Below are 24017 nucleotides of genomic sequence, written 5' to 3' on the forward strand. Positions count from 1 at the left end.
ATGAAAATTAATAAACAAACTGCAGAAGTATCTAAGCGCTAATCAACTTGTGAATAATCACAAATCAAACTACCTTCAGTTATGCAACCAACTTTGCACGCGTTGTTTTGAGCACGTTCCGCAAATCAATAACCACTACAAAACGTTGACCTCAGCGTATTTTAATATATTTTCACATAAATCCTTTTAGAATTCCGTTAATTTGCCTTCTTGTTAACAACTACAAACCAGCACAATTATTTATACACAAACCGTGGATGCTTTATTACGGAACGTTCGGTGCCGGTCCCGATTGTTTTCAGATTGCTGTCACACCGATGATGCTTAGGGGTGTAAATTAGTGCGGTGGGCGTATTTTAAAAGTGTTTCCGCGTTAAATGCACAGCTGTACGGTCGCAAACCGCCAACAGATCAGCCGTTTACCTCAGCATCGCACTGTAGCAGTTCAATTAAGTGAGTACACGAATTAATGAATTCTTTTGTTGCGTTGGGGTGTGATGTTTGTATGGTGAGGTGGTTTATTTATTTACAGGCCGGACCGGTACTTTTATGTAAACAAAACGCCGAATACAAGATGGCTTGGAGATTCAAAGCCTCGAAGTACAAAAACGCCACCCCTATCGTCCCGAAACCGGAGACGTACATAAGGGATATTACGGTGGGGTCGTACCAAACTTATGGCAATAACATCACTGCCTCCGCCAGGTTTATGGCCTTCAATTGGGACCATGCAGGTTCGAGCCTGGCAGTACTGCCCATTGATGATTGTGGGAGGAAGAGCAAGCTTATGCCTTTGTTGCATGCACATTCGGACACTGTGACTGATATGGAGTTCTCCCCATTCCACGATGGGCTGTTGGCCACTGGATCTCAGGATTGTTTAGTTAAAATCTGGCATATTCCGCCTGAGGGATTGCAGGTAAGGAAGTTCATATTGGGCACAGGAAGTGAATACAGTTATGGATAAATTTATTGTATGTGTGTAACAATTACAGTTTGTTTTGTATAAACAATGTTTATTATGTATCACATGTATATGATCATTTTTATTGCTTCATTAATTTGAATATTAAATATTAACAATTATTACAAATATAATACATTTATTTCACATTTATTAAGTGTTGAATATTAGCAAATATATATAAATATATATAATAATCAATATGTGATTATCCAAATATCAAATATTATTATCATTGGTATATATCAAATGCATGTCAATCAAAAAATTCTTTATTTAAAAATAAGTACAATGATTTAGTAAAATTATAATCAATAAGACTCCATGATTATTCTATAATCAAATTCTATATCATAATCAAAAAGAGGTTTTAATAAAGTATTTTTGAATTATTATTTCATGCAATAAATGAGCTAATATTGTGTACATATTAATTATTCCAAAAAACGAATATGATTGAACAGATCATAATTTATTTTTAAAAATTGTTTAGTTGTAATTTCTGTTACAGAAATGAAATAAAAACAAAAAAATTAATTATGTTAATGTAATTACATAAATTACTATAGAATGAAACATCAGTTACATGTGTCCAATTAAATCAGATTAATGCTCTATTATAATTAATTTAATTGTATTTGTTCCTTGTATTTTAGTAAATAATTTATGAGTTGGAGTATTGACATGAACAAAATAATTTTGCATGTATTACATTAATAGAATATGGTAGAATTAGCTTTTATTTGATTTTATTACTTTGACTGCTCAATGTTTAACTTGTATTCCAATATAGAATAAGAAACATTTGATTAGATAATTCCTCACAAACAGATGAACTTTCAATTGAATTCTCTGAAATTCATAATCTCAAATAAATATTTATTTAGTTGTTCAAGCAATTTTTTTAAAATGTTTTAATGGATAAAACAAGGTTTTCCTAATTCCTCATTAATATAGGATGATTCATTTAACTCATTCATTAGAAGTTTATGGAGAACAGAAAAAGGTAATGATTTGAAATTTTTATATAAATTTTAACTTGATTTATATTATTTTTTTAATTTATTTTTAACAAAATTTCATTTCCGGTTTCGCCGGAAGTGACATTAACCTTGTTATTTTCAATGGGACACCCTGTATATTTTTAGATTTTTAAAGTCTTCATATAATTATAAATAAAATGACTATACCATATCCTAAATCTAAATCCAATAGTTTTGAGTTATTAATTTTTTCCCAAAAATTTTGATAAATTGATAATTTAATTAAAATGTCTTTACAGCCAACAATTTTGATTCTGAAAATTATTATATTTTTGGCATACATGTTAACCAAAGTCAATACGGAGCCAATTAATACTCCCAAATTTGAAATCAATATCTTTCTCCATTCTTTTTAAACTTCGAATGAATAAATTAGGTGAATTATCCTGTAGATAAACGGAATATTTATATAATATTATGAGTAAATTGTCGCGGATGTATACAAATATTTATATAAACATTAAATGTTTATTGATTATTATCATTTGATATTGTAATAACGTGATAACTAAGAATATAATAAAGTATTCAATTTTTATTAAGTCTAAAATTTGTTTTTAAATATACACATTTTTATATTACGTGAAATATTCGAACCTCACAGGAATCGTTGAGCAACGCCGAATGCACGTTCTCGCACAAACAGCGTCGCGTCGAAACGGTCGGGTTCCACCCGTGCGCCGACTTCCTTCTGCACTCCACCTCCTACACTACCTTCACCCTCTGGGACCTGATCTCCGAGCGTGAATTGTTCTCGAACGCCGACCACACCGAGGTGATCCAGTCGGTGAGCTGGAAACGAGATGGTACGCTGGTCGCCACCTCGTGCAAAGACAAACAGGTCCGCATCCTCGATCCGAGGATCGAGAACGCGTGCACCAAAACGGCGAACAGTCACCAGAGCATCAAAGATTCGAGGGTCGTTTGGCTGGGCGACCAGAACAAAATCCTGACCACCGGTTTCGATTCGCAACGTTTGAGGCAGGTGATTATCAGGGACTTGAGGAACTTCTCCGAAGCGGAAAAGTCGCTGGAGCTCGACTGTTCCACGGGGATTTTGATTCCCTTGTATGATCCGGATACTGGGATGCTTTTCCTGGCGGGAAAAGGCGACACCACTATTGGTTACATGGAGGTGACCGACAAGGAGCCGTTCCTGATCGAGGGTATTCGACATTCCGGCGAACAAACCAAGGGTGCCTGTTTGGTGCCCAAGCGGGCCTTGGATGTGATGAACGCTGAAGTCAACAGAATTTTACAGTTGACCAGCAGTTCTGTCATTCCAATCACTTATCAGGTTCCCAGGAAAACTTACAGGGATTTCCATGCGGATATTTATCCGGACACACCTGGATATAAAACAGAGCTGACTGCTCAGCAGTGGATTGAAGGCAAGAACGCCACTATAACTAAAATGAGTCTTGATCCGTCTAAGAGGGAACTGGGAAAGGAGCCCATAATTGTAAGTTAATGTCAAAATCAAAATTCATTCATTCAATTTATGTAAACTTTCCAACAGATTCACAGGGGAAGTTTGGCAGCACTAAGGGAGGAACAGGAGAAGAATACGATGAAAAAATCGGATACAGCACCGAAAATAACCGGGGCAATCGAAAAGCCCGAGTTCCATCCGGTGAGGTCGATAATCAAGGACATCGAGAAAGAGAAACACGCCTCAGAGGACAACCACAAAAACGAGGACAACAAAATGAAGTGCACGTTTGACAAGAAGAGCTCAGAGAACCTCGTCTCCGAAACCAACAAACTAAACCTGGAGGAAAACGAAAAGGTAACATTAATTCTTAAAATTTTACCATTTTCAGCACTCCTCTTTGAATATCACTTGTGATTTTAACCCACACCAAGGGCCTCGTTCACATTATGTTGCGTCGTTTGCAGAACGTACCCCCCAAACCCTTACCCCGAGCTTCCAGGACCAGTTCAGTGTGCGAGACCATGGAGGACGTGGCGCCGAAGCCGGTGGCCCGGCCACGCACCAACAGCTGCGCCCCCGTTGTCACTTCCGTCAACCCCAACGTGCCCATCGCGGGCGGATACAAGGTTACTGAGTGAACCACTATTGAGCACTGTTTTTACGTTTTTTTTTTTACATTATGCTTTGGTTTTATATACCTATAGGTTTTCTGTTGGTGTTTTTGGTTATTTTATGGTAGTTTTTGTTGTGCACGTCAGAAAAATGGATTAAAATCATCAGTGATGACGTAAACTGTTTTGTTTTTGTATTTTGCTTTGATTTTATATTTTTATAGGTTTTCTGTTGATGTTGAATAGACTTTTTAATGCGCACGTCTTGAATTATTTGGTAACTGCAAAATTACTCAGAAAAATTGTTTAAAATTGTTAAGGGGAGATGTAAAACTCAATTACATAAGTCATTTATGTAGTGATTTTACGTAACATTCGACCTGCTGTGTTTTATGTATGTTCCGTTTATGTAGGTTTTAAAGGTAGCCTTTATGCCTAAGTCACAAACAATAGACGTAATTCGATGTTATCTTTTACAGCCACGTTTGGGTCCAAAACCGTTCACGCCTCCCAATTTGGGCACCACCGACTTCAAGTTCGCCGTCCCCGCAGTGCCGGGCAGCAACGGAGTGTACGAACAAAAGTCACCAGATTTTGACTCGCAGGAAAAGGAAAAGTCCCCCACCAGCGACATCGAAGCGAAAGCGGAAGCGGAGAACGGAAAATCCGGTTCCTCGGGCGAGGAGGAGACAAACTCCGACTCGGGTTATATTCCGAAAACGCCGAGCACTGCCGAACGCAGAAAAATGTTCGAGGTGCGTGGTAGCTCGAAGGAAGAGCCGGAGGACTCGTTCGACGTCACCGACCAAACGAATTTCGAAAGGGCGTCGCTGCAGCGCAGCAGCATCGCCGAGAGGCGAAAGATGTACGAGAGTAGATCGATGTCGGTGCAGGAGACGCCGAGCGTTGTGCCGGAGAAGCCGGGCAGTTCTCCAGTTATGTTGAGGAGGAAGGATTCCTTGAAAAACAGGAAGAGCGCTGAGGAGGTCAAAGACGAGAACAACAGGAAGAGTGTGCCGATTCCTAAGCAACAATCGTTGGATCCACAGGCTATGCGCAAGAGCGAAGCTGTTCCTACCCCCAAGAGAACCTCTACAGTATTCGGTAAGTTGACGGTGATGTTTATTATTTGTAAGACATTGATCATGAACTTCTTTCAGGGCGTGTCTCCAAGTTCCGTCACTTAAAGGGCACTCCGGCTCATAAGTCACAGCACATCGAGAACATACGCAATTTGAGTCGCCAAATATCCGGAGAATGTGACGGTTTTCATGGTAATTACACATCAAAAACCTGAACTAATTAAGATAAATTATAATTTCTTTAATTTTGTAGCTAACCCTAAAAGGGTGGCAGTACCATTAAGTGGCCCTGGAGGTAAAATTGCTATTTTTGAGCTGAGCAAGACGGGTAAGCTGCCGGACGGCGTAATTCCCGCATTGGTTCATGGCAACAATATAATGGACTTCGCCTGGGATCCGTTCGACAATGAACGCCTGGCCGTCGCTTGCGACGACGGCGTCGTCAAACTCTGGAGGATACCAGAGGATGGTTTGATGGAACCAACCAACGAACCAGAGAGTGTGATTAGCGCCCACTCGGACAAGATTTATTTCGTTAAATTCCATCCCACTGCCAAGGATGTATTTGCCACTGGTAAATTGATGTAGCACACTCAATGAGACCTACTATATTTGATTTTATTCATAGGTTCGTACGACATGACAATAAAGATCTGGGACCTGGCAACCTTGTCGGAGAAGATCGTGCTCACCGGCCATACAGATCAGATGTTCAGCTTCGCGTGGTCACCGTGCGGCCAGTACTGCGCCACTGTGAGCAAAGACACCAAGATCCGTATCTACAAACCGCGTGCCAGCGACGCCCCCATAAAAGAGGGCAAGGGCCCCGTGGGCAACAGAGGCGCACGCATCGTTTGGGCTCTGGACGGCAATTTCATCGTCACGATGGGCTTCGATAAGGTTTCCGAGAGACAGATCACGGCGTACAAGGCCAGTGACTTGTCTTCGTTGAACACCGTCGGACTGGACGTCTCGCCGGCGATTTTAATACCGTTCTACGACGACGACAGTTCTACATTGTTTGTCACGGGAAAAGGCGACTCTACCATCTATGCCTTCGAGATTACGGAGGAGGCTCCGTACATTTGTCCGCTTAGCCATCACAGATGTAACTCTTTGCATCAGGGTTTGTCGTTCCTCAGCAAAAACGTGTGCGACGTGTCTAACGTTGAGTTCGCCAAGGCGTTAAGACTCACCAATAACACCATTGAACCGCTTTCCTTCACCGTTCCCAGAATAAAGGTAAAACTCACAATAATGGAGTAATTAAGATTTCTAACAAGTTTTATTTGCAGACTGATTTATTCCAAGACGACTTATTCCCACCCACAAGAGTGACATGGCAACCCACCATGACCAGCACTGAATGGTTCGCTGGAAAGGACAAATTGCCATTGAGAATCAGTCTAAAACCCGAAGGAATGGATAATTGTACGTAAAAAACACAACCAATATAAAAATAAATAAAAATTTTTATATTTACAGTGAGTGAGTCTCAGGGACAGGCGGGATCCGGCGAAAGAACCATCAACAAGTCGGCGTCGACCCCGTTCATCGGTTCAAATCAGCCGTACAACAGGCTGGGCTGGAACGCCGACCTGGCGACTCAAACGAAGAGCAAACAGGAAGAGGTAAGCGCCTGAACTTGATACACAAATGCTTACAGAGATAGATTACCTCACTTTTTCAAAATTGATCCTGTGCATGTCTGTCCAGTTGATATAAGTATAATAAAATATTCATGTTTTGTGGATATGTATAGTTAAGCACTGTGTCTTCATGGTGGTGTGGCTGCTAAATTTAAAATTAGTTGATAGGGCTAAATTTTACATCATATCATTTTGAATCATGCGTTTTTTACCAAAATTGTTTCATCTCATACATTAATACCACTAAAGCTTTTATACTAGTCTGTGCTTAAACTAATTAAATATAATACACATATTGAATCCTCAATTCTTCCATTTACCGGTTATTAGTAAGATCGGGGTGTAAATTAATTTTATTATACTAGTCATATTAATTAATTAATGTTTAATTGAGTGTTTCGATTTACATATTCGCTTTGTAAATAGCTAAATTCCGTTGGTACCTTTTCTCCTGCTTTTCCTCTCTGTTGTTGAAACTTGCAGACGTTTTTTAATTTACTTCTAGATTCAGAGGTCAGTCAGTAATAAGTTAGAAATCAACTTAAAGTTAGAGCAAGACGAAATGGAAGGTGTAGACGAAAAAGAGTGGAACGATTGAAGAGTCGATCAGGGAGTTGCAAACGCAACACTTTAGGGTAAAGTTAAGTAACAAAATATGAAGAAACAAACAAAAAAAACATAACATCCCGTAATTTTAAAAACCCGCCTTATACACTTATGATTTTTTTTATTAACTACGGTTCATAAAACCACTAGGGTTAAGTACATATAAAATGCATTTATACTCTTCTAAGCTTTTTATCAATTTATTTTTATATCAATAAACTTTCCACCATTTTTTATCCATTTAGGGAATAAGATGCCATTTTTAATGAGAAAGCATTTTAGGTAGCCATAATTATTATCCAGTGATATTGTACCTAATTTTTACGTGTTTTGCAACGTTTCATGCTCATTCATCTCATCATAATAATTGCAGTATTGAATGAGTGCCATGTTTAAAACAATGCGCCTATGAAAGAGACGCGTAAAAATAAATATATAGTGCGGCTTTATTTTATTTCTAGTAGGTTCAATTACATGTTTCGTGCAATATTGAAATTTTTACCACTTGTCCCGTTTCATAGATGCATTGCTCTTAAAATATCTTACATTATTAAGTAAAAACATTTTCGGTTAGTTAAAAAATAGGTATACATTTGTGTTTTGACGTCTAGTCAGGTTTAATCGCTTTAAATAAATAATCTTGATATGTGATCTCTAAATACTCTAGCGAATTGGTATAATTTACAAAACATTCCAAAATTTCTTAGAACACTGCCCATTTCCATGACATTTTTTTCTTGAGTTTATAGTTGGTGTTTTTTTGCCATATTTTTGTTTTTGATTTTGTGCCAAAAACAAGCTGACCAAAACATCATGCTCATTTTTATCCAGAACTTTAAGTGATCGCTCAAAACAATCCGTTTTTACTGAATATGTATTTTGATATATTTTTAGTCATTTAAGTGCTATATGACAATGGTATTACTTTTTTAATAATTTATTTTATATGTGTATTTATATTATTTGTATTAGTGTTGTGACATAGTGTAAGCCATATGTATTAACCATAATAAAATGTATTAAATTATTTCTAAAAAGTTGTTTTATTATAGGCCAACAAATTAATTACATTTTTATGGTAAGTAAGGGGATAACAGAAATAAACTTTTAATAATGAGTTTTAATATAAATTGTAATAAAATTAAATGGAATTAATATAATAATCAAACTGATCCTACTCTGTCTCTAGGTATCAACCTCAGTTCTGAGCCGTGTTTCAAAAATACCGTTCCTGAAAAACAAACAAAAGTTAGAAAATCTTTTTAATTACGAAATAATTAAAAAGTACCTGCTGTTTGTTGGGGGTTAATTCCGATTCCATCATCAGTAATAATTGCTGAAGTTGCTGGAGGTACTTTGAATTCTTCAGCGGCGAATTTTAAGACTGCCGTAAACGGTGTTGCTTCAGGCACACTTAAACTATGAACAAATGGGATTGATATTTATTTATGCTACAGTAAATATAGAAAGAAACACAAATAACTTATAATGTTTTAATATAAAATGTAAAAAAATAATACAATAAAATATGGAATCATTCAATAATCTTAATATAAATAATTAATAAACATGCGAATAAAGTTATATAAAACAGTGGATTCTTAAAATCTTCAGTTTGTTAAAAGTAACCTAATTTCATCCCACAATATACATTCAGTGTTGTCTTTTGCCTCATACAATCTGTTGACTACATAATAATTTAAATCTGAATTTTCTTTGCAAATCAACTTAAAAATTTGCAGTATATCGTGAAAACCAATTTCTGGACAATAACTCATGGTAGTGTTTGGTGTCCATACATTTTCTTCATTTTTATCCATAGTGGAGCCCAAAAATATTAGGAAATTTAGTAAAGAATTTAAAAATTCTCTATGATTGTCACAAGCTTTTGATATTACACTTCTGTCTATAATTTTACACAAAGTAATCCAGAAGCTTTTAGAAAGGATGCTTCTGTCTAACATTTTTTGAACTAAACACTCTAATATTTGTTTTTGAACATGTTTTTGACTTACACTTAAATCTGTTAATGATAAAATTCCAAGCAATAAATATAGAAATTCCTCCACCATTGATATTGATAAAAATTTGTTTATTTCATCATTTAATTCATTGCCTTTACTGCTTTCACAGAAGCTTAACAGTCTGCCCAACAAGACATGATATTCTCTTTCAGGTGAATCCCCACAACTGTCCATTAATACTTTTACTGAACTGTGATGTAAAATTAATTCACTGATGAGACTTTGCAATCTTTCTTTAGAGTGTAAAGTTGTGTATATTCTTATAGCTATGTCCAGATTTTTTTCAGGCAAATAAGGATATTGAAAAAAGTTTTTTAACAGACTATCACAAGCTTTTTCCAAAAATATTTCAGGGTACATTTTAGTTCTATTATTATTTTCCCAACACTTGTTTAATATGTTCATGAATTGTGGCAAAGAATTTTTTGCTTTGAAATTGAGAATTGTTTTCTCTATGAAATTGCCCAGTTTGAAAGCATTTTTAACATCCTCCAGTGAGGCACTTTTAGGGAACCCTTTGTTCTCATAGACTAGGATGAATGAGTCGACGGTCGAAATGATTTGTTTTAAAGCCCCTGCACTGTCTTCATTCATTTTCCCAATTGGTAGCTACCGTCAAAATGCCACCAATCTGCCAACAAAAAACAATAATCAGTCATATTGACAGTAACTACCAACAATCATCACAATTAAATCTAAATATACTTACACTTTGAAAGGTAATTTCGGGTCGGAAGTTAGTGTGATTTTAAAAGTAACTTTAGACCTGGAAAAAACATATGTTGGCGAAATAGGGTTATGGAAAAATGTGGGAAAACACTTACGCTGCCATAATTTAACAAATAATTTAATAGTATGCTTCGAAAGTTTTAGAGAGTAAGAAACAAAATAAAACAGTTTCTATTTAATACTTATCAATATAACTGTGACTGACAGTCAGTCACGAACACATGAACTGTCAATCGGAACAACAATCAGTGGTTTTCAAACTCGTTCCAACTTTACTTATTAATGGTTTCGTTGTTTCAATGTCAACGTGTACATTCACTAACTAATTGTGTGTACAATTATAAGATGTTAATATACATTTAAAAGTATATTATAAATATGCAATGTGAGTTGCATATATACCAGTAAAATTCAGTCAGAAGTCAGAGAGTCAGAATTATTTACTTTTTGTTCATAACTTTATGACTGACAGAATTGAATTGAATTTCAAATCATTTCATCTCTTTTGTAATTGTAAGAATAAATATTAAACTATAAATTAAACCTTCTATTTTTTCATTAAATAATGTTGCCTATTCAAATATGCTAAAACTATAGAGTTTAAATAATAGAATAAATTTCAAAACTGCTAAATTGATATAAATAAATTTAAATAAGAGTTTGTTTAAATTTTTATGAATAATCTTAAGAACATTGTACAGATGGAGCGACTTGACATGTGACCAGTGACTGTCAAACTTGGCGCACGTGGGACCGGCCCTTTTCGGCACGCAAAAAATGGCTACTGCAAGAAATTTAATTGGACTGTTAAGTACGAAGAACCTGAACGTGTTCGTGTCATCGCAGGTCGGCAAAACGCCGTCCCGATTCCTGCACCAGTGCGTTCAGTGCAACAGCATCGGAGTCGTCAACGTTCACATAACTAACCGCATCCAAAGTAGTAAGTTCTGAGTTACATCATTTATGTTCAATAAAAATTACGTGTACTTTGTGCCGACTTGTTGTAAAGTACGTTGTGCGAGCTGACGGGGTGGTTCAACGTTTCGGTGATTGGTGACAATCGATTTTATTGCGCATAACCTTAATGTTTCGTTTGCAGAAGTCACCAACGTAGATAAAAGGAGTTTCCATTTTACGAACGCAGTGAACGCCGCACGGAAGGATTACTACGACATATTGGGGGTCAGCAGAAATTCGTCGACGTCCGACATCAAAAAAGCATACTACAAATTAGCCAAAAAGTACCATCCTGATGTAAACAAAGAGCCCGAAGCCCAGAAAAAGTTCCAGGAAGTCTCAGAAGCCTATGAAGTAATATACCACATACATACAAACTAAATCCTTTATGCTAACGCATTTCTTGCACATATAGATTTTGGGGGATGACTCCAAACGCAAACAATATGACACCTGGGGCTCAACAGCAGAGCAGATGGGCGGAATGGGTGCGGGACCAGGTCCTGGGCCCCACGGACCGCAGGGCTTCAGTCAGTCTTGGGAGTATCAGTCAACCATTGATCCTGAGGAATTGTTCAGGAAGATTTTTGGGGAAGCTGGATTTGGCAACAAGTCTCCATTTGAGGACTTCTCTGAATCCAACTATGGGTTTGGAGAGGCTCAAGAGGTAAATATTTATCAATGAAATATTAATATTGTAACACAATATTTGTTATTTGCAATAATTCTGATAAAGGTTGTTGTTTATATTATGTAAGAAATTCTAATTACTAAATTATATTGATTTAATCAATCAGTCATATTTTTGTAAACTTTCAATACATTATGCAAACACTGTTTGCTTAAATCTTATAATTTCAACAATTTCAAATTTCATTTTATTAACAATAATAGTTTAATTTTTTATTTCTACATTTTTTGATATCTTTTTGTAGTTTATAAAATCCTCTTTGATTATGTTATTACATATTTTTTATAAATTACCATTGTGATTTTTAATTCTTTTTACTTATAATTTATTTATAATTTTTGTACCTTTGTACTAACGTCTTATTAATGATTGACAATAATTTTCTGTGCAAAACAATTTGTAGAATTCCATACATTGAATGTTGTTTTATTCAGGTTGTTTTACGGGTGACATTCAGTCAGGCAGCTCGCGGCACGAATAAAGACATCAACATCAACGTGGTGGACAACTGTCCGAAATGTAGGGGCTCGCGGTGCGAGCCCGGAACGAACGCGACCCGTTGCAACTTCTGCAACGGCACCGGAATGGAGAGCGTAACCAGAGGGCCGTTCATCATGCGCTCCACCTGCCGCTACTGTCAGGTAAGACACCTCCTACCTACCATACAGTTGAAACATGTAAACGTTCCCTGCAGGGTTCGAGGATGTATATAAAGCACAAGTGTACTGAATGTGCCGGCAAGGGTCAGACGGTGCAAAGAAAAAAGATTTCGGTGCCGGTGCCAGCGGGTATAGAGGACGGACAGACCGTTAGGATGTCGGTGGGCAACAAGGAACTGTTCGTCACCTTCCGCGTCGACAAGTCCGACTATTTCAAGCGTGATGGTGCTGACGTACATACCGAGGCCGACATATCCGTGTCCCAAGCCCTTTTGGGAGGCACCATCCGGATACAGGGGCTCTATGAGGACCACACCCTACAGGTAACATTTTTACACCCCCAATTTGTGGTGATGCAACGTTACACATTTACAGATTATGCCAGGAACTTCATCTCACACAAGGATAAGATTAAGTGGTAAGGGCATGAAGAAAGTAAATGGTCACGGGCACGGGGACCATTACGTTACGTTTAAAGTAGTGATACCAAAGCACCTGAACGAGAAACAAAAAGCTTTGGCGCAGGCCTACGCTGAACTGGAGAAGGACACGCCGGGCACGATTTTAGGAATTACGCTTAAAAATGACGGTAGGTTCAAAAAATTTATTTTCAAACGATTTCGGATAATTAAGTGATGTAAGGGTGATGGAAAACAATGGAAACGTTTGAGAAATTAAATCTCCCTTGGAAGAAAAGTGGAATAATGGTTGAACCAAGAAATTTTTTATGTGGTATATTCAATATACGTCTTTATTGTGCACCGTTTTTTATTATTAGTAAAAATTACTGGTCTCGTTCACATGCTTTTCATTTATTCCATCACGGACTGTTGTACAAATTAAAGCCAGTTTAATTGGTGCACCAGATTAATGTGAATGTTTCTCCTGGGTTTTGAAATTTCTATTTTGGTTACATGATTTGTTATTTGGCAGGGCAAAAAGAGGACATGCCGTTCGCGGGTTCCGAGGAAAAAGCCCAATCGAAACATTCTGAGGAAAAAGTTGGACTATTATCTAAAATAAAAAACGCATTGTTTGGTTAAGCACTAAAGTACGTTAGCATGACGTTTTTATAAGACTTATTGTGAATAAATTGTTTATTAGTTTGATTGTTTTTTTTTCTTTATAGGTAATAAGATAAGTATAACAGAGGGGGAACTGTTAAAGGCAATCAAACTAGTATTGGAAGGTAGGAAAAATGTAGACAATAAGGCAAATAAGGGCAAGAAAGATGATGAGATGAGTGATACAGAACATGAAACAGAAATGAAACAGAAAAATTGAAGAAATTCCATTGGTTAATCAAATTTTGCTGTATAGTTGTTTTAGTTTTTATATTTTATTTGTTATAAAAAATGTAGATAAGAGTTGTTTTATTTTTCTCTGAATTCAAATAAAATAACCGAATAAAGTTATTATTCTTTTATTAAATAACCCTCAATTCTTATGCCTGAAGTTGTTGTTGGCTAAAGTAGTAAAAAGGAATGATAAACATATACAACACAGTTAAATCTTTATTAACTTTGCATAAATCACAACTGTATCACTTCTAGAAAGACATCTTGCGTACAACCCGTAAAACAATTGACCTTAACAATACGTCAGCTCGGTGATGGTGTTCAGGTGTTTGTGAGTAAGCCCAACCTCAGACAGAGGTCGACTATACCTCTGGTGGTGGAAGCTTGTATCAGGGAGACTATTATCGCCGCCAGTGTGACCGCCACCTCCAAATATAGGGCGTACAACACCCTCACATGACCCGCCACACTGGCCACGCCTCCCACCGCCGTGAAATCCAGTGGGAACATGAAGCTATCGATGGCGTCACGCTGTCGCACGAAACCGAAGAAAATGACGCCCAGGAAGTAGTAGAGGGTGATGACCACCACCGGGAACCACTTCAGCCACAGCGGCGCGTTGGGCTGTGGGAGGTCGGAGGGGTTGCCTTTGAACGCCAGCTTTTGGAGTTTGATGGCCATGAGGTTGCCCATGTTGAGGATTAGCAGGAAGTGAAGGGGTATGCCCACGGCGGCGAACAGTATGGCGGCTCCGCGGCCCTGTGGTGTACGGGGCACTGGCGCTCCAAAGCCTTGAATATTATGATTTAAAGTTACGTTGCTGTCTAAGGAATTTCAGGGTTTTACCCAGAGTGGTGAGTAGAGAGACGGAAAATAGGATGCAGCCGGGATAGGTCCATATTCTTCCCTCACCGCCTTCGCCGTAGCCAGCACTGACAGCTTCCAGAAGCAATTTTTTGTGTTTATCCATGTACTTGTGCATTACCTCAGGCCAGTTTGTGTGCGTTGATTTTTCCAGCTGGTCAGTCAGTTCCAATGCTATTTCGTCTTGGATTCGTATTATGTCATCGGATTGTTGCTGCTCTCTTGGTCCTAAATAAAATGAATAAAAGAAATAAATTACAATAAGTTACCATGGTGTTTTAGTGTTTACCCCTTCGTAAATTATAGAGTAAAAGTGTAAAAACTAATATATAATCGTCAGTACTTCATTATATTTGCGTGACTGGATTAATTAGTGCAAAACAACAGTTTTTTTTTGCACAAAACATCCATTATCAAAGAGAAAAACTTGCGAATACCATTAAATCCACGTTAATTGATACACGTCGCATTTTTCCGACGAATTCAAATTTATTACATCCTACAGATTTCTTCAAAAAAATAAAACCGTTTACAAAGGTAGCACGATACTTATAAAACAGGTCCTTGCCTCCACTTTCATGCCATAAACTTATTCTAATGACAAAACAAGCAATTTCCGAGATACGATCTGCAATGCGGTGAATTTGTTATACTGTTACTGCAAAGTGTCCGACACGAATCGACTGAACTTTACTGGAAGAAAATACAGGAAAAGGTCGAATGCGTGCATACGGATTTTGCTGGCCTATTTAAATATTGCTGATAAGTGGAAGTAATGTACCGCGATTAATCTGAACGGGGTTGAAGTATTTTTATATTGCATAAGGTCTCTGATATTGCCAAGGTACTGTATTTTAGATTAATATGCAATATTGAAGTTCATTTTATACAGTAATGTATAATTTTTATTTATTATTTACCATAAATAAATTTGAAACTAAAATATTTGATTTTTTTTCTTAAAGAATATACTACAGTACAAAAACATATTTTTTTGTTAAAATTGTAGTCCAACAATCAACTATAATTTTAAATATATAAATTTTGTGTATTCCTGTGGTTCAAAACCAACTATAATTTTAAATATATAAATTTTAAGTATTCCTTTAAAAATACATAACATAGATTGTGGTTTAAAGATATTTTGGAGTATTTTTTAGAAATCTATAGGAAAACTTAATTAAAAATAGTACTCAAAATAAAAACTAAAAGATACTTTGTACTTTTACAGTTCAACTTCAAAAGATAAATAAATATTTTCTGAAGTAATAATAATGGATTTTAAAGATATTTTGGATTAAAAAAAATTAAAAAGTGCTGCAGAAAAATATAATTGCTCTACATAATCCTAAAATTTAGATATTTGAATATATTTTCAATCCATCAATCTTAATTTTAAATTTATAAATTTTGAATATTCCTCTAAAAATGGATATGAAAAATATTATTTAAAAAACTTACTAAGATACTTTGTAACTTTAATATTTTATAGAATTATATTAATATTCTTTAGGGATTCTGCAAGAAAACTTAATTGAAGATAGTACTCAAAAGTAAAAATTAAAAGATACTTTGTTATTTTGGCGTTCAACTTCTAAAGATAAATAAATATTTTGTGAAGTATTATTAATGGATTTTAGAGATATTTTGGAATAAAGAAAATTAAAAAGTACTGTTGCTCTAAATAATCTTAAAATTTACATATTTCAATATATTTTTAGTCCATAAATGTTCAACAATCAACCTTATTTTTAAATATATAAATTTATAATATTTCTCTAAAAATTTATATAAAAAACATTTTGAATATTTTATAGAATTATATTAATGTTTTTTAGAGATTTTTTGGAGTATTTTATAGAAGTTCTGCAGAAAAGCTTAATTAAAAATAATACCCAAAAATAAAAACTAAAAGATTCTTTGAAATTAAAAAGGGTTGTAGAAAAACCCAATTGCTCTAAATTATTCTAAAATTTAGATATTTGAATATATTTTTAATTCATTAATGCATGTTTATCTAAAAATTAAAAACTTTATGAAAGTTTTTAAAAATACTAAAGATTTTTTAGCTTAAGAGTATATAATAATAAAAAATATTGTAGAAAAACTGCTCCAAATAAATCTAAAATTGAGATATTTATGCTCCAAAATATTTTAAGATCTAACTTAAAAAAAATTATAGAATAATGTTAGTAGGCTTTAGAGATTCTTTATATTACTATTTTATTATATGTAATTATTGTTAACCCATTCGCGAAAACCCATTATAATTTTCGAGGAATTTTGATAAAAGTATTTTTTGCATTAAAGCCTCATAATTACAACAGAACCAATATTGTATGCAAGTCTATTTTCGTCGAACAATGCCATTGTTACGTGGACAGCCGTTCAAATATAACCGAAAAACCACTAACAAATCAATAAGTGTTGTAGGGCAAAACTATTGGCAGGTGTCCTTCCCCACATTACCTTCTGTAATTAAAAATCCGTAAGCCCCGACCAGAGCCCATATGAAAAGTATGAGCGTGAGCCCGACCTGCGACAGTAGCCACTGACTCACCACCCTGCACAAGCATATTAGCCTTAGTTTCGTGCAGCTACTCTCCGACGGTCCTAGCTTGACGTTCGACTTGAGCCTGGGCCAAAATCGAAGCCTGTAGGGGATGAGGTGGCTGGTTTGCGCCGACCGCTCCACCAGTTTGCTGCGGCTGAATCCGTTCTCCAGGTTGATTTGGTCAATGGTAACGCAGCTGTCGGCCACGTTGCCGCAACTTTTCATACTAAACTTCGCGACGACTGCAAAAAAAATTGTTCGTTACAATCCCTTTATTCCGCATTTTGTCTTATGAAACCCATTTTTTGAGTCAAGGTCTCCGCATGGTTTATCGTTATTAATTGATACTGCAGTTGGCAATCCAATTGCCGTTAGCATGTTAGCTAATGGTCGTAATAAATGTGTTTGGTTATCGACTTGAACTGCAACAATAGATTGAATTTTTAATGATTTTTTTCCTCACTTCGGATATTTAATTGCGGCCTTTCCTTATTTAACTTTAATTAGTTTATTTAAGCGATAACGCCCGACTGTATGTGGTTTTGTGCAATTTTATTGTTAATTTGTTTGTGGAAATTTAATAAAGTTTAATTTTCTGTGAGCGTTTTGCGTGTACATATGAATTGCAAACAGTCTCTGTTTGGAATAACAATAAGAAATCGTACTGCTGAATAACGTTTAGCAAGAACTTACACAATACAATGATATGCCAAAATTATATTTTAATGGAATAATTTATACAAGAATGTAACACATACATGATGCTTGTTTATAGTTCAGTGGAAAAAAAATAAATTATTACTATTCAAATAATGTTTTTTGGTGAAATAGAAAGATCAATAACCCTATAACATTAACATAAATTAATTAATCATAAGTAACTTCTGGCTATCTTTCTTTTTTACGTTTTTTTGTAACTTGTAAAAAAGTTGTTAAGTTAAATAACTTGAATGCCATTTAATTAATTATTAATTCTATTAATACTGATTTTGTAACTTATTTAATTTATTTTATTTCATTGTATAACAATCCCCTTCGTTTTAGAAATACATTTCTTAATTAACAGCAAAAATGTGTATTTAATTGTATGTTACAGGTTTAAAATATGGACGAGAAAGTGTATTTTATATATTAATTAAAAAATATCTAAAATAAATTAAAGAAATTCATGCATAAAGTAAATTTTGGTCAAAAATACTTCATTGATATTTTTGTACAATCGATTTTGTGGACTATTTATATTCTCCAGTGTTTTCATTATGTTCCTGACACGTTTTTATAATAAAATACTATACTGACATAATAAAGACTGTTTTCTAATAAGGATGTTAAGTATATTTATTTAACAATTACCAGCACGGTGGTAATGGTAAATATTTGCTTTAATATTTTTGTGAAAAATGTTTAATGACAAGTGTTAATAATAATTTTCAATAATGATGAACCTATTAAACGTATTTTTTTACTTTACACACACTAATATATTTTATTTTATATATTTGTAGACTTTAAAATAATCCAACTTTTAATTTTTTGACAATTAAATTAAATTGAGCGTTCCCCTCTTTTCTCGCCCTATTTTCTGTGCCACTGAATATTTTTTAAAACTAATCAACTTTTTACATTCTTTGATTAATTTTGATTAACTCATCCGTTTTTGAGTTATTATAATTTTTAATGTATATTTTAATTTTTCTCAAACATTAAAACTTAAATATCTCAAAAACGACTGCGTTAATCAAAATTAATCAAGAGCATCATTTTAGAAATACCTTGCATATTTAAATTTAAACAGATTATCTATATGAATTAATTAAACAATCAATTAACACGTAATTGTATTTGAAATTTTATTTTCTTTGAAATTTCACAGATAATAAATTCGTTATCGTGCATTTATTTCAATATTGTGAATAATTTAACATTTTCAGTATAATATTAAAAGTTTTATTTTATAATTCAATATATTTATGTGACCTTGGTTAAATAAAGAATTTAAATTAGTTTTTATCTATAACTATATAAAATAAATAAATCCGTAAGCCACAATGAATTTTCACCTTGGAACGGACTAATTTTAACTCAGATCATCGATTGATCGATCCAACATGTACACATTAAATGAAACAAAAGTTTTACACAGATTTACAACACTTCCATTAAACTTCCATACTTACAACAACAAAAACAAAGGACATTTTTCCACAATTTTTTTATCACAATCGACGTGCCGCATGTAAATTTGCACTACACATTGTCAACCTTGTGCGGACGCTGAACCGAAAAATTAATTACGCCCGTAATTTACAGAAAAAAAATCACGCTGAAAGCGGCGTTTTCATTTCGGCCACCTGACCGTATGCGGGGCCGCCTTTACGAACAGCGTCCGACTAAACGACGACCGGATCGGGCATTATGTAATGTTGTTGTGTGTATTACCTCGTGTGATTATAATGCTCCACTAAATTACAGTGTTTCCAAACTAATTAGTCCGTCATTTTTACCGTGCACGTCTGTGGCATCGCCGATTGTTCATTGAACAATCGTACGGGTTTGTGAAAAATAAATTGCAAATGTAATTCTGTGAAATCGTTCAATCGTTATGGATTTGTGATATGTATTCATGGTTTTGTTAATTTGATTGAATAAAAGGTCTGGAATTAATTGTTTTTGTATGGTGTTTTATTTGATTCTTTCCTGTTTTATCAATGTGTTAATAAAAAAAGTAATTATTCTCTTATTTAAAAAGGTAAGAATGTTAATTAATAACATGAGAATTAATTGCCCTCTTAATAAAATATTAATTGATGTTTAAATTAATGTGAACTGTTGGAAAATAAAATATGACATGTCAATATTCTTTCATCTTCTTGAATTGCTGTGATGAGTCATTTAAATTTGTAAAAATTTCTACATCAACCCTGTCTGAAGATTGTGGTGGTCAAGACAAAATATGGATGCATTGGTCTTTTAACCAATCCATAACAATTTGGTATTTGTTTGGGATTATTTTCATGTTGAAACACCTTTATTAAAAGCATCATTTCTTCAATATATGGAAGCAAATTGTTGTTCATTATATCAGTCTAAGGGCCTCCGCCAGAATTGAACCTCCACCATGTTTCACGGCGGGTATAACAAACCCTTATGAAGTTTTATGTCTGTAGGACATTTAACGTAAGCAGAACCATCATTATTTTATTAACTTTAGACTCGTTACTAAAAATTACTCACCCACATTGTTTTGTGGAATGTGATTCTAAATCAAAATTAGTTTCATATTTTTAGTAGAAACTCACAGAGAGCAATGAAAGACCAAAATGTTAAAAATTTCAATAATTTTGTCCATTGAAAAATAAATTTAAAAAAAAATAAAATAAATTAGATTGCTACAACAATAACAATAAGACAAAAACAAAAAGTGATACAGGTAATATTTTTAATATATTTTAATAAGTTGCTATAATTATGGACACTACTATATGTATTATGTTTTATTTCAATCATTTTTGTCTTGTCACAAAGTGTCATTAAAAAAAGTAATTACTGTGTTATTAAAAAGGTAAAAAATTGCCTCGTTTAATTTTTTTTTATTTAAGATGTTCTTTCAAGAGAATAATTAATAACTAATCAAATAATGTTTTAATTAAATGTTTTAGTAATAACATATTATATACATTTTATCACATAATGTAACTTAAATTAATAAAATTTTTGTATACACGAATGGATAAAAATTTCTTCTTTCTTTCTAAAAATCTTTAATTACAATAAAATATTTTGATACTTTTACTATTTTTTCATTAATTAAGAAAGTATTACTCAAAAATAAAAACAGTAAAAGATCTTTTTTAAGTACACAGTAACTTCGAAACAAATGGATTAATGTTGGAAAATTTTTAGACTAGATTAATTAAAAAAGTGCTTCTAAAGAATCCTAAATCAAAAGAATTACTTGTCTTAATAAAAAGTAAGGTAGTAATATATTAAACTTTGTAAATTAATCTTACTGTCTTATTAAGGAGATAAGTAAGGTATTAATAAAATAAACATTGTATTAATTAATCTCTTAATAAATATTTATTGAAGATTAAATTAATGAACTTATAAATAATATCTTCGTTTAATTTTATATTTCCCCAATATGTTCGTTCAAAAAAGTAATTAATACCTAATCAAATAATTAATACTAACATATCAATTAACTTCTTATAATTGATTTTATTGAATTGCTTAAACTAAATTAATAATTTTGTTTATGTACATGAAACAATAAAAATATCTGAAATATTTTGATTTAAATAGAATAAAAAATATATTGATAATTTATTGTTTGTTACTTAATTAAATATTAAAGTTGATAACTAAAATTATAGTAATTTGTATAGCTCTGTAAGAATAATACAACATATGTACTTTAGCTTATACGAGTCACTCCTAATAAAATAATAATACCAATTTTCAAGTAATAATATTGCTTTTTCTTTTGATATATAATTATTGATTTAGACAAGGAACATTTCTAATCCAACTTGTAAGTAAAAAATTGAGAAAAAATGGAGAAATTACAAAAATTATTCAAATGCATTTCTGAAAACTACTTTGTCATAAAATTAAATGAGAAAAATTACTACTGTCACAATCATTATAAAATTATTTACTCACGGCTTTTTTTATTTTGATTCATCAAATTGTTTTCAGCATACTTTTTCATCAAATGAGTATTAACAAAAATACACTAATTGAATTAAACATAAATAACATAAAATTGTATAAGTATTAGTTTTAGTCAACCATAATTGACATAAATCAAACTGACATAATTTCGATCAGGCTTTAATTAATATATCACAAATTTTTTTTTCATGAGCTTCACATTTTCGCTAATTATAACTCTTGTTCAGATATTCTACTAATTTCAAATGCTAAGAGAACGGTAATTGTTTGATCCAGGAAGTTACTTAGTTACCTTGAATGATCATATGAACGATTGTTCTATAATTACCGTCAATTTGGTAATTTTTATGTCAATTATTAAGATTCATTTCGTAATAAGAGTGGCGTAGGTTTTTTACTGTAGCTCCTCAAATTGAACTTCAGGCTTTTCAATGTATTTGTTTAATATTATTGTTAATAAGCGTTTAAATAATTATATATGTTGTAATGTTCCTAGGAAAATCTATTAAAAATGCATTATTTATTATATTTAATTAGGGTTTATTACAGCAGTGATAAAAGGCATGAAATCGAAAGAAAATTGACACTTAAAAAAATTAAATAATGACAGTAAATATGAATGGAAATCGTTATCTAATTTACGTAAGAGATTGTGAATAAATGAACACACAATTCAATAGACTAAACTCATAAATAATAGTTCAATAATGCACTTTGTATATTCTATATTATTTTTAAATTTCAATATATTATAAAGTAATTTTATTGAGCACTTTTTGTTTCAATTTTGTTAACGAAACTAGGAAAAACTTTTATTTATTTATTTTTTATTACTCAATAAATATAAAAATTGAATTTTACTCTAAGTGAATTAAAAATTAAGTCTAAACTGAAGAAATAATATTAATTTTTAATGTAACCAAACTTGTCTTCTTTAAGTCAAAAATTATGAATTATTATTGAATTTTATTCTAAATGAATTGAAAAAAATATATGTTGAATAAACTGTTTCTAAATTAGAAGAATAAATATTAAATTTCTGTATAACTAAAATTATTTTGAATGTTTTTTATTATTTTGTCATCTGTCATTTAATATTAATTAAAATCTTTTTTTACATTTTATAATTAATTTTATAATTTTAATTTGAAAATTTTTAACAATTTATTGAAAATACATTATTTATTTTTTGATTATTTGCTTAAGAAATTTTGAATAAATAATTTAATGAAATCAAAATTAGAATGAAGTCAATTAATTGATTAATTCAATAGTGCTTGTAGATTCTAAAGAATATTTAATTTTAAATAAAATTAGAATTTTTTTTTAACTGAACTGAATCTATAAATATATTTTGTTCCATTTAAAAGTCATTTGTGGAAGCTTTCATTTATTTATGTTGAGAAAATTATGCTCTAATTCAAGAAATTATATTACAAACTACCATAATAAATTTAAAAAACAAACATTTATTCAGTAATGAATATTCAATGAACTGTCATCTTCATTAATTGTTTGTAAATTAGAACATTTTAATTCTTAACTAATGTGTTCTAAATAAAGCTACTTGAAGAAAAATAATTAAATTTTTAAATTAATATATTTTTTAGAAATTTTGAAATCTTTGGCTGTAATTGAGGGTACGTTGACTAAATGATCCAGATTTTAATTTAAATATAAATTAAATTATCTAAAATACAAATTAATTAACATAACGAATTTTTCATAATTTTCATTAGCATAAAGTTGAGCAGTAAAAATCGGTGAATGCGGTGAATTGATCGGATCGTAAAGTGCTGGTGCGTTGACCCACCTTCATTAGCATTGTGTCTGGACCGTTGTCTCGTCAATCGGTTTCTTCTCGGCGGTTTTTCCGGCGCAACTGATCTCACCGATTCCTCCTCCTCGTAGCTGGTGCTCAACTTGTAATTTTCGCACTCTCCGCAACCGTTGCGGCCCGCTATCGTAATGCCACAATGGTCGGTCACCGCTTCGTACATATTCGATCCGAATACCTGTAAGTAAGTAAGGGGGAGCAAGGTGGAATAATCGATTGTTTCAACTGCTCCATCCACGACCGGTCGCCCTGTACTGGAATCCAGAGAAAAAAAACAACAATCGACCAGTCGTTCCTGTAATTCCTTCCAATGACGTTCAATCAAAAATGAAGAAGT

At 33.1% G+C, this 24017-nt stretch overlaps 4 protein-coding genes across 9 annotated transcripts; 2 read left to right on the forward strand and 2 right to left on the reverse strand.

The window, feature by feature from the left end:
* The first annotated feature begins 316 nt into the window (after positions 1 to 316).
* Positions 317 to 8425, forward strand: LOC109599007 (coronin-7). Of its 2 annotated transcripts, XM_020014924.2 has the most exons (12): positions 317 to 453; positions 533 to 919; positions 2612 to 3469; positions 3527 to 3796; positions 3907 to 4068; positions 4533 to 5157; positions 5214 to 5327; positions 5389 to 5709; positions 5764 to 6377; positions 6431 to 6566; positions 6621 to 6766; positions 7290 to 8425. In XM_020014924.2, the coding sequence occupies exons 2-12, from the start codon at positions 575 to 577 to the stop codon at positions 7380 to 7382; spliced, it is 3684 nt and encodes a 1227-aa protein (XP_019870483.1). In that variant the 5' UTR covers positions 317 to 453; positions 533 to 574; the 3' UTR covers positions 7383 to 8425. The 2 variants fall into 2 exon arrangements, with proteins under 2 accessions (XP_019870483.1, XP_049826168.1); XM_049970211.1 differs by lacking the exon at positions 3907 to 4068.
* A 65-nt stretch (positions 8426 to 8490) lies between these two features.
* Positions 8491 to 10444, reverse strand: LOC109598994 (ubiquitin-fold modifier 1). 2 transcript variants are annotated; one of them, XM_020014905.2, is made up of 4 exons: positions 10239 to 10396; positions 10124 to 10180; positions 8679 to 8809; positions 8491 to 8621 (listed from the first exon to the last, which is right to left on the reverse strand). In XM_020014905.2, the coding sequence occupies exons 1-4, from the start codon at positions 10244 to 10246 to the stop codon at positions 8554 to 8556; spliced, it is 264 nt and encodes an 87-aa protein (XP_019870464.1). In that variant the 5' UTR covers positions 10247 to 10396; the 3' UTR covers positions 8491 to 8553. The 2 variants fall into 2 exon arrangements, with proteins under 2 accessions (XP_019870464.1, XP_019870463.2); XM_020014904.2 differs by lacking the exons at positions 8491 to 8621; positions 8679 to 8809 and adding an exon at positions 8869 to 10045 and having other exon boundaries at positions 10239 to 10444.
* Positions 10445 to 10863: 419 nt separating this feature from the next.
* LOC109599013 (protein tumorous imaginal discs, mitochondrial-like) lies at positions 10864 to 13865 on the forward strand. 2 transcript variants are annotated; one of them, XM_049970212.1, is made up of 8 exons: positions 10864 to 11083; positions 11243 to 11454; positions 11516 to 11767; positions 12226 to 12432; positions 12486 to 12773; positions 12826 to 13039; positions 13384 to 13501; positions 13580 to 13718. In XM_049970212.1, exons 1-7 carry the CDS (start codon positions 10921 to 10923, stop codon positions 13491 to 13493), a joined length of 1446 nt encoding a protein of 481 aa, XP_049826169.1. In that variant the 5' UTR covers positions 10864 to 10920; the 3' UTR covers positions 13494 to 13501; positions 13580 to 13718. The 2 variants fall into 2 exon arrangements, with proteins under 2 accessions (XP_049826169.1, XP_019870500.2); XM_020014941.2 differs by lacking the exon at positions 13384 to 13501 and having other exon boundaries at positions 10865 to 11083; positions 13580 to 13865.
* An 83-nt stretch (positions 13866 to 13948) lies between these two features.
* On the reverse strand, positions 13949 to 23895 carry LOC109599014 (potassium channel subfamily K member 2). Of its 3 annotated transcripts, none has more exons than XM_049970213.1 (4): positions 23657 to 23895; positions 17082 to 17408; positions 14595 to 14840; positions 13949 to 14539 (listed from the first exon to the last, which is right to left on the reverse strand). In XM_049970213.1, exons 1-4 carry the CDS (start codon positions 23841 to 23843, stop codon positions 14070 to 14072), a joined length of 1230 nt encoding a protein of 409 aa, XP_049826170.1. In that variant the 5' UTR covers positions 23844 to 23895; the 3' UTR covers positions 13949 to 14069. The 3 variants fall into 3 exon arrangements, with proteins under 3 accessions (XP_049826170.1, XP_019870502.2, XP_019870503.2); XM_020014943.2 differs by lacking the exon at positions 23657 to 23895 and adding an exon at positions 21832 to 21935; XM_020014944.2 differs by lacking the exon at positions 23657 to 23895 and adding an exon at positions 19344 to 19667.
* Between the last annotated feature and the right edge of the window lie 122 nt (positions 23896 to 24017).

This window comes from Aethina tumida, chromosome 7 (assembly GCF_024364675.1).
Source record: "Aethina tumida isolate Nest 87 chromosome 7, icAetTumi1.1, whole genome shotgun sequence".
Taxonomy (NCBI): domain Eukaryota; kingdom Metazoa; phylum Arthropoda; class Insecta; order Coleoptera; family Nitidulidae; genus Aethina; species Aethina tumida.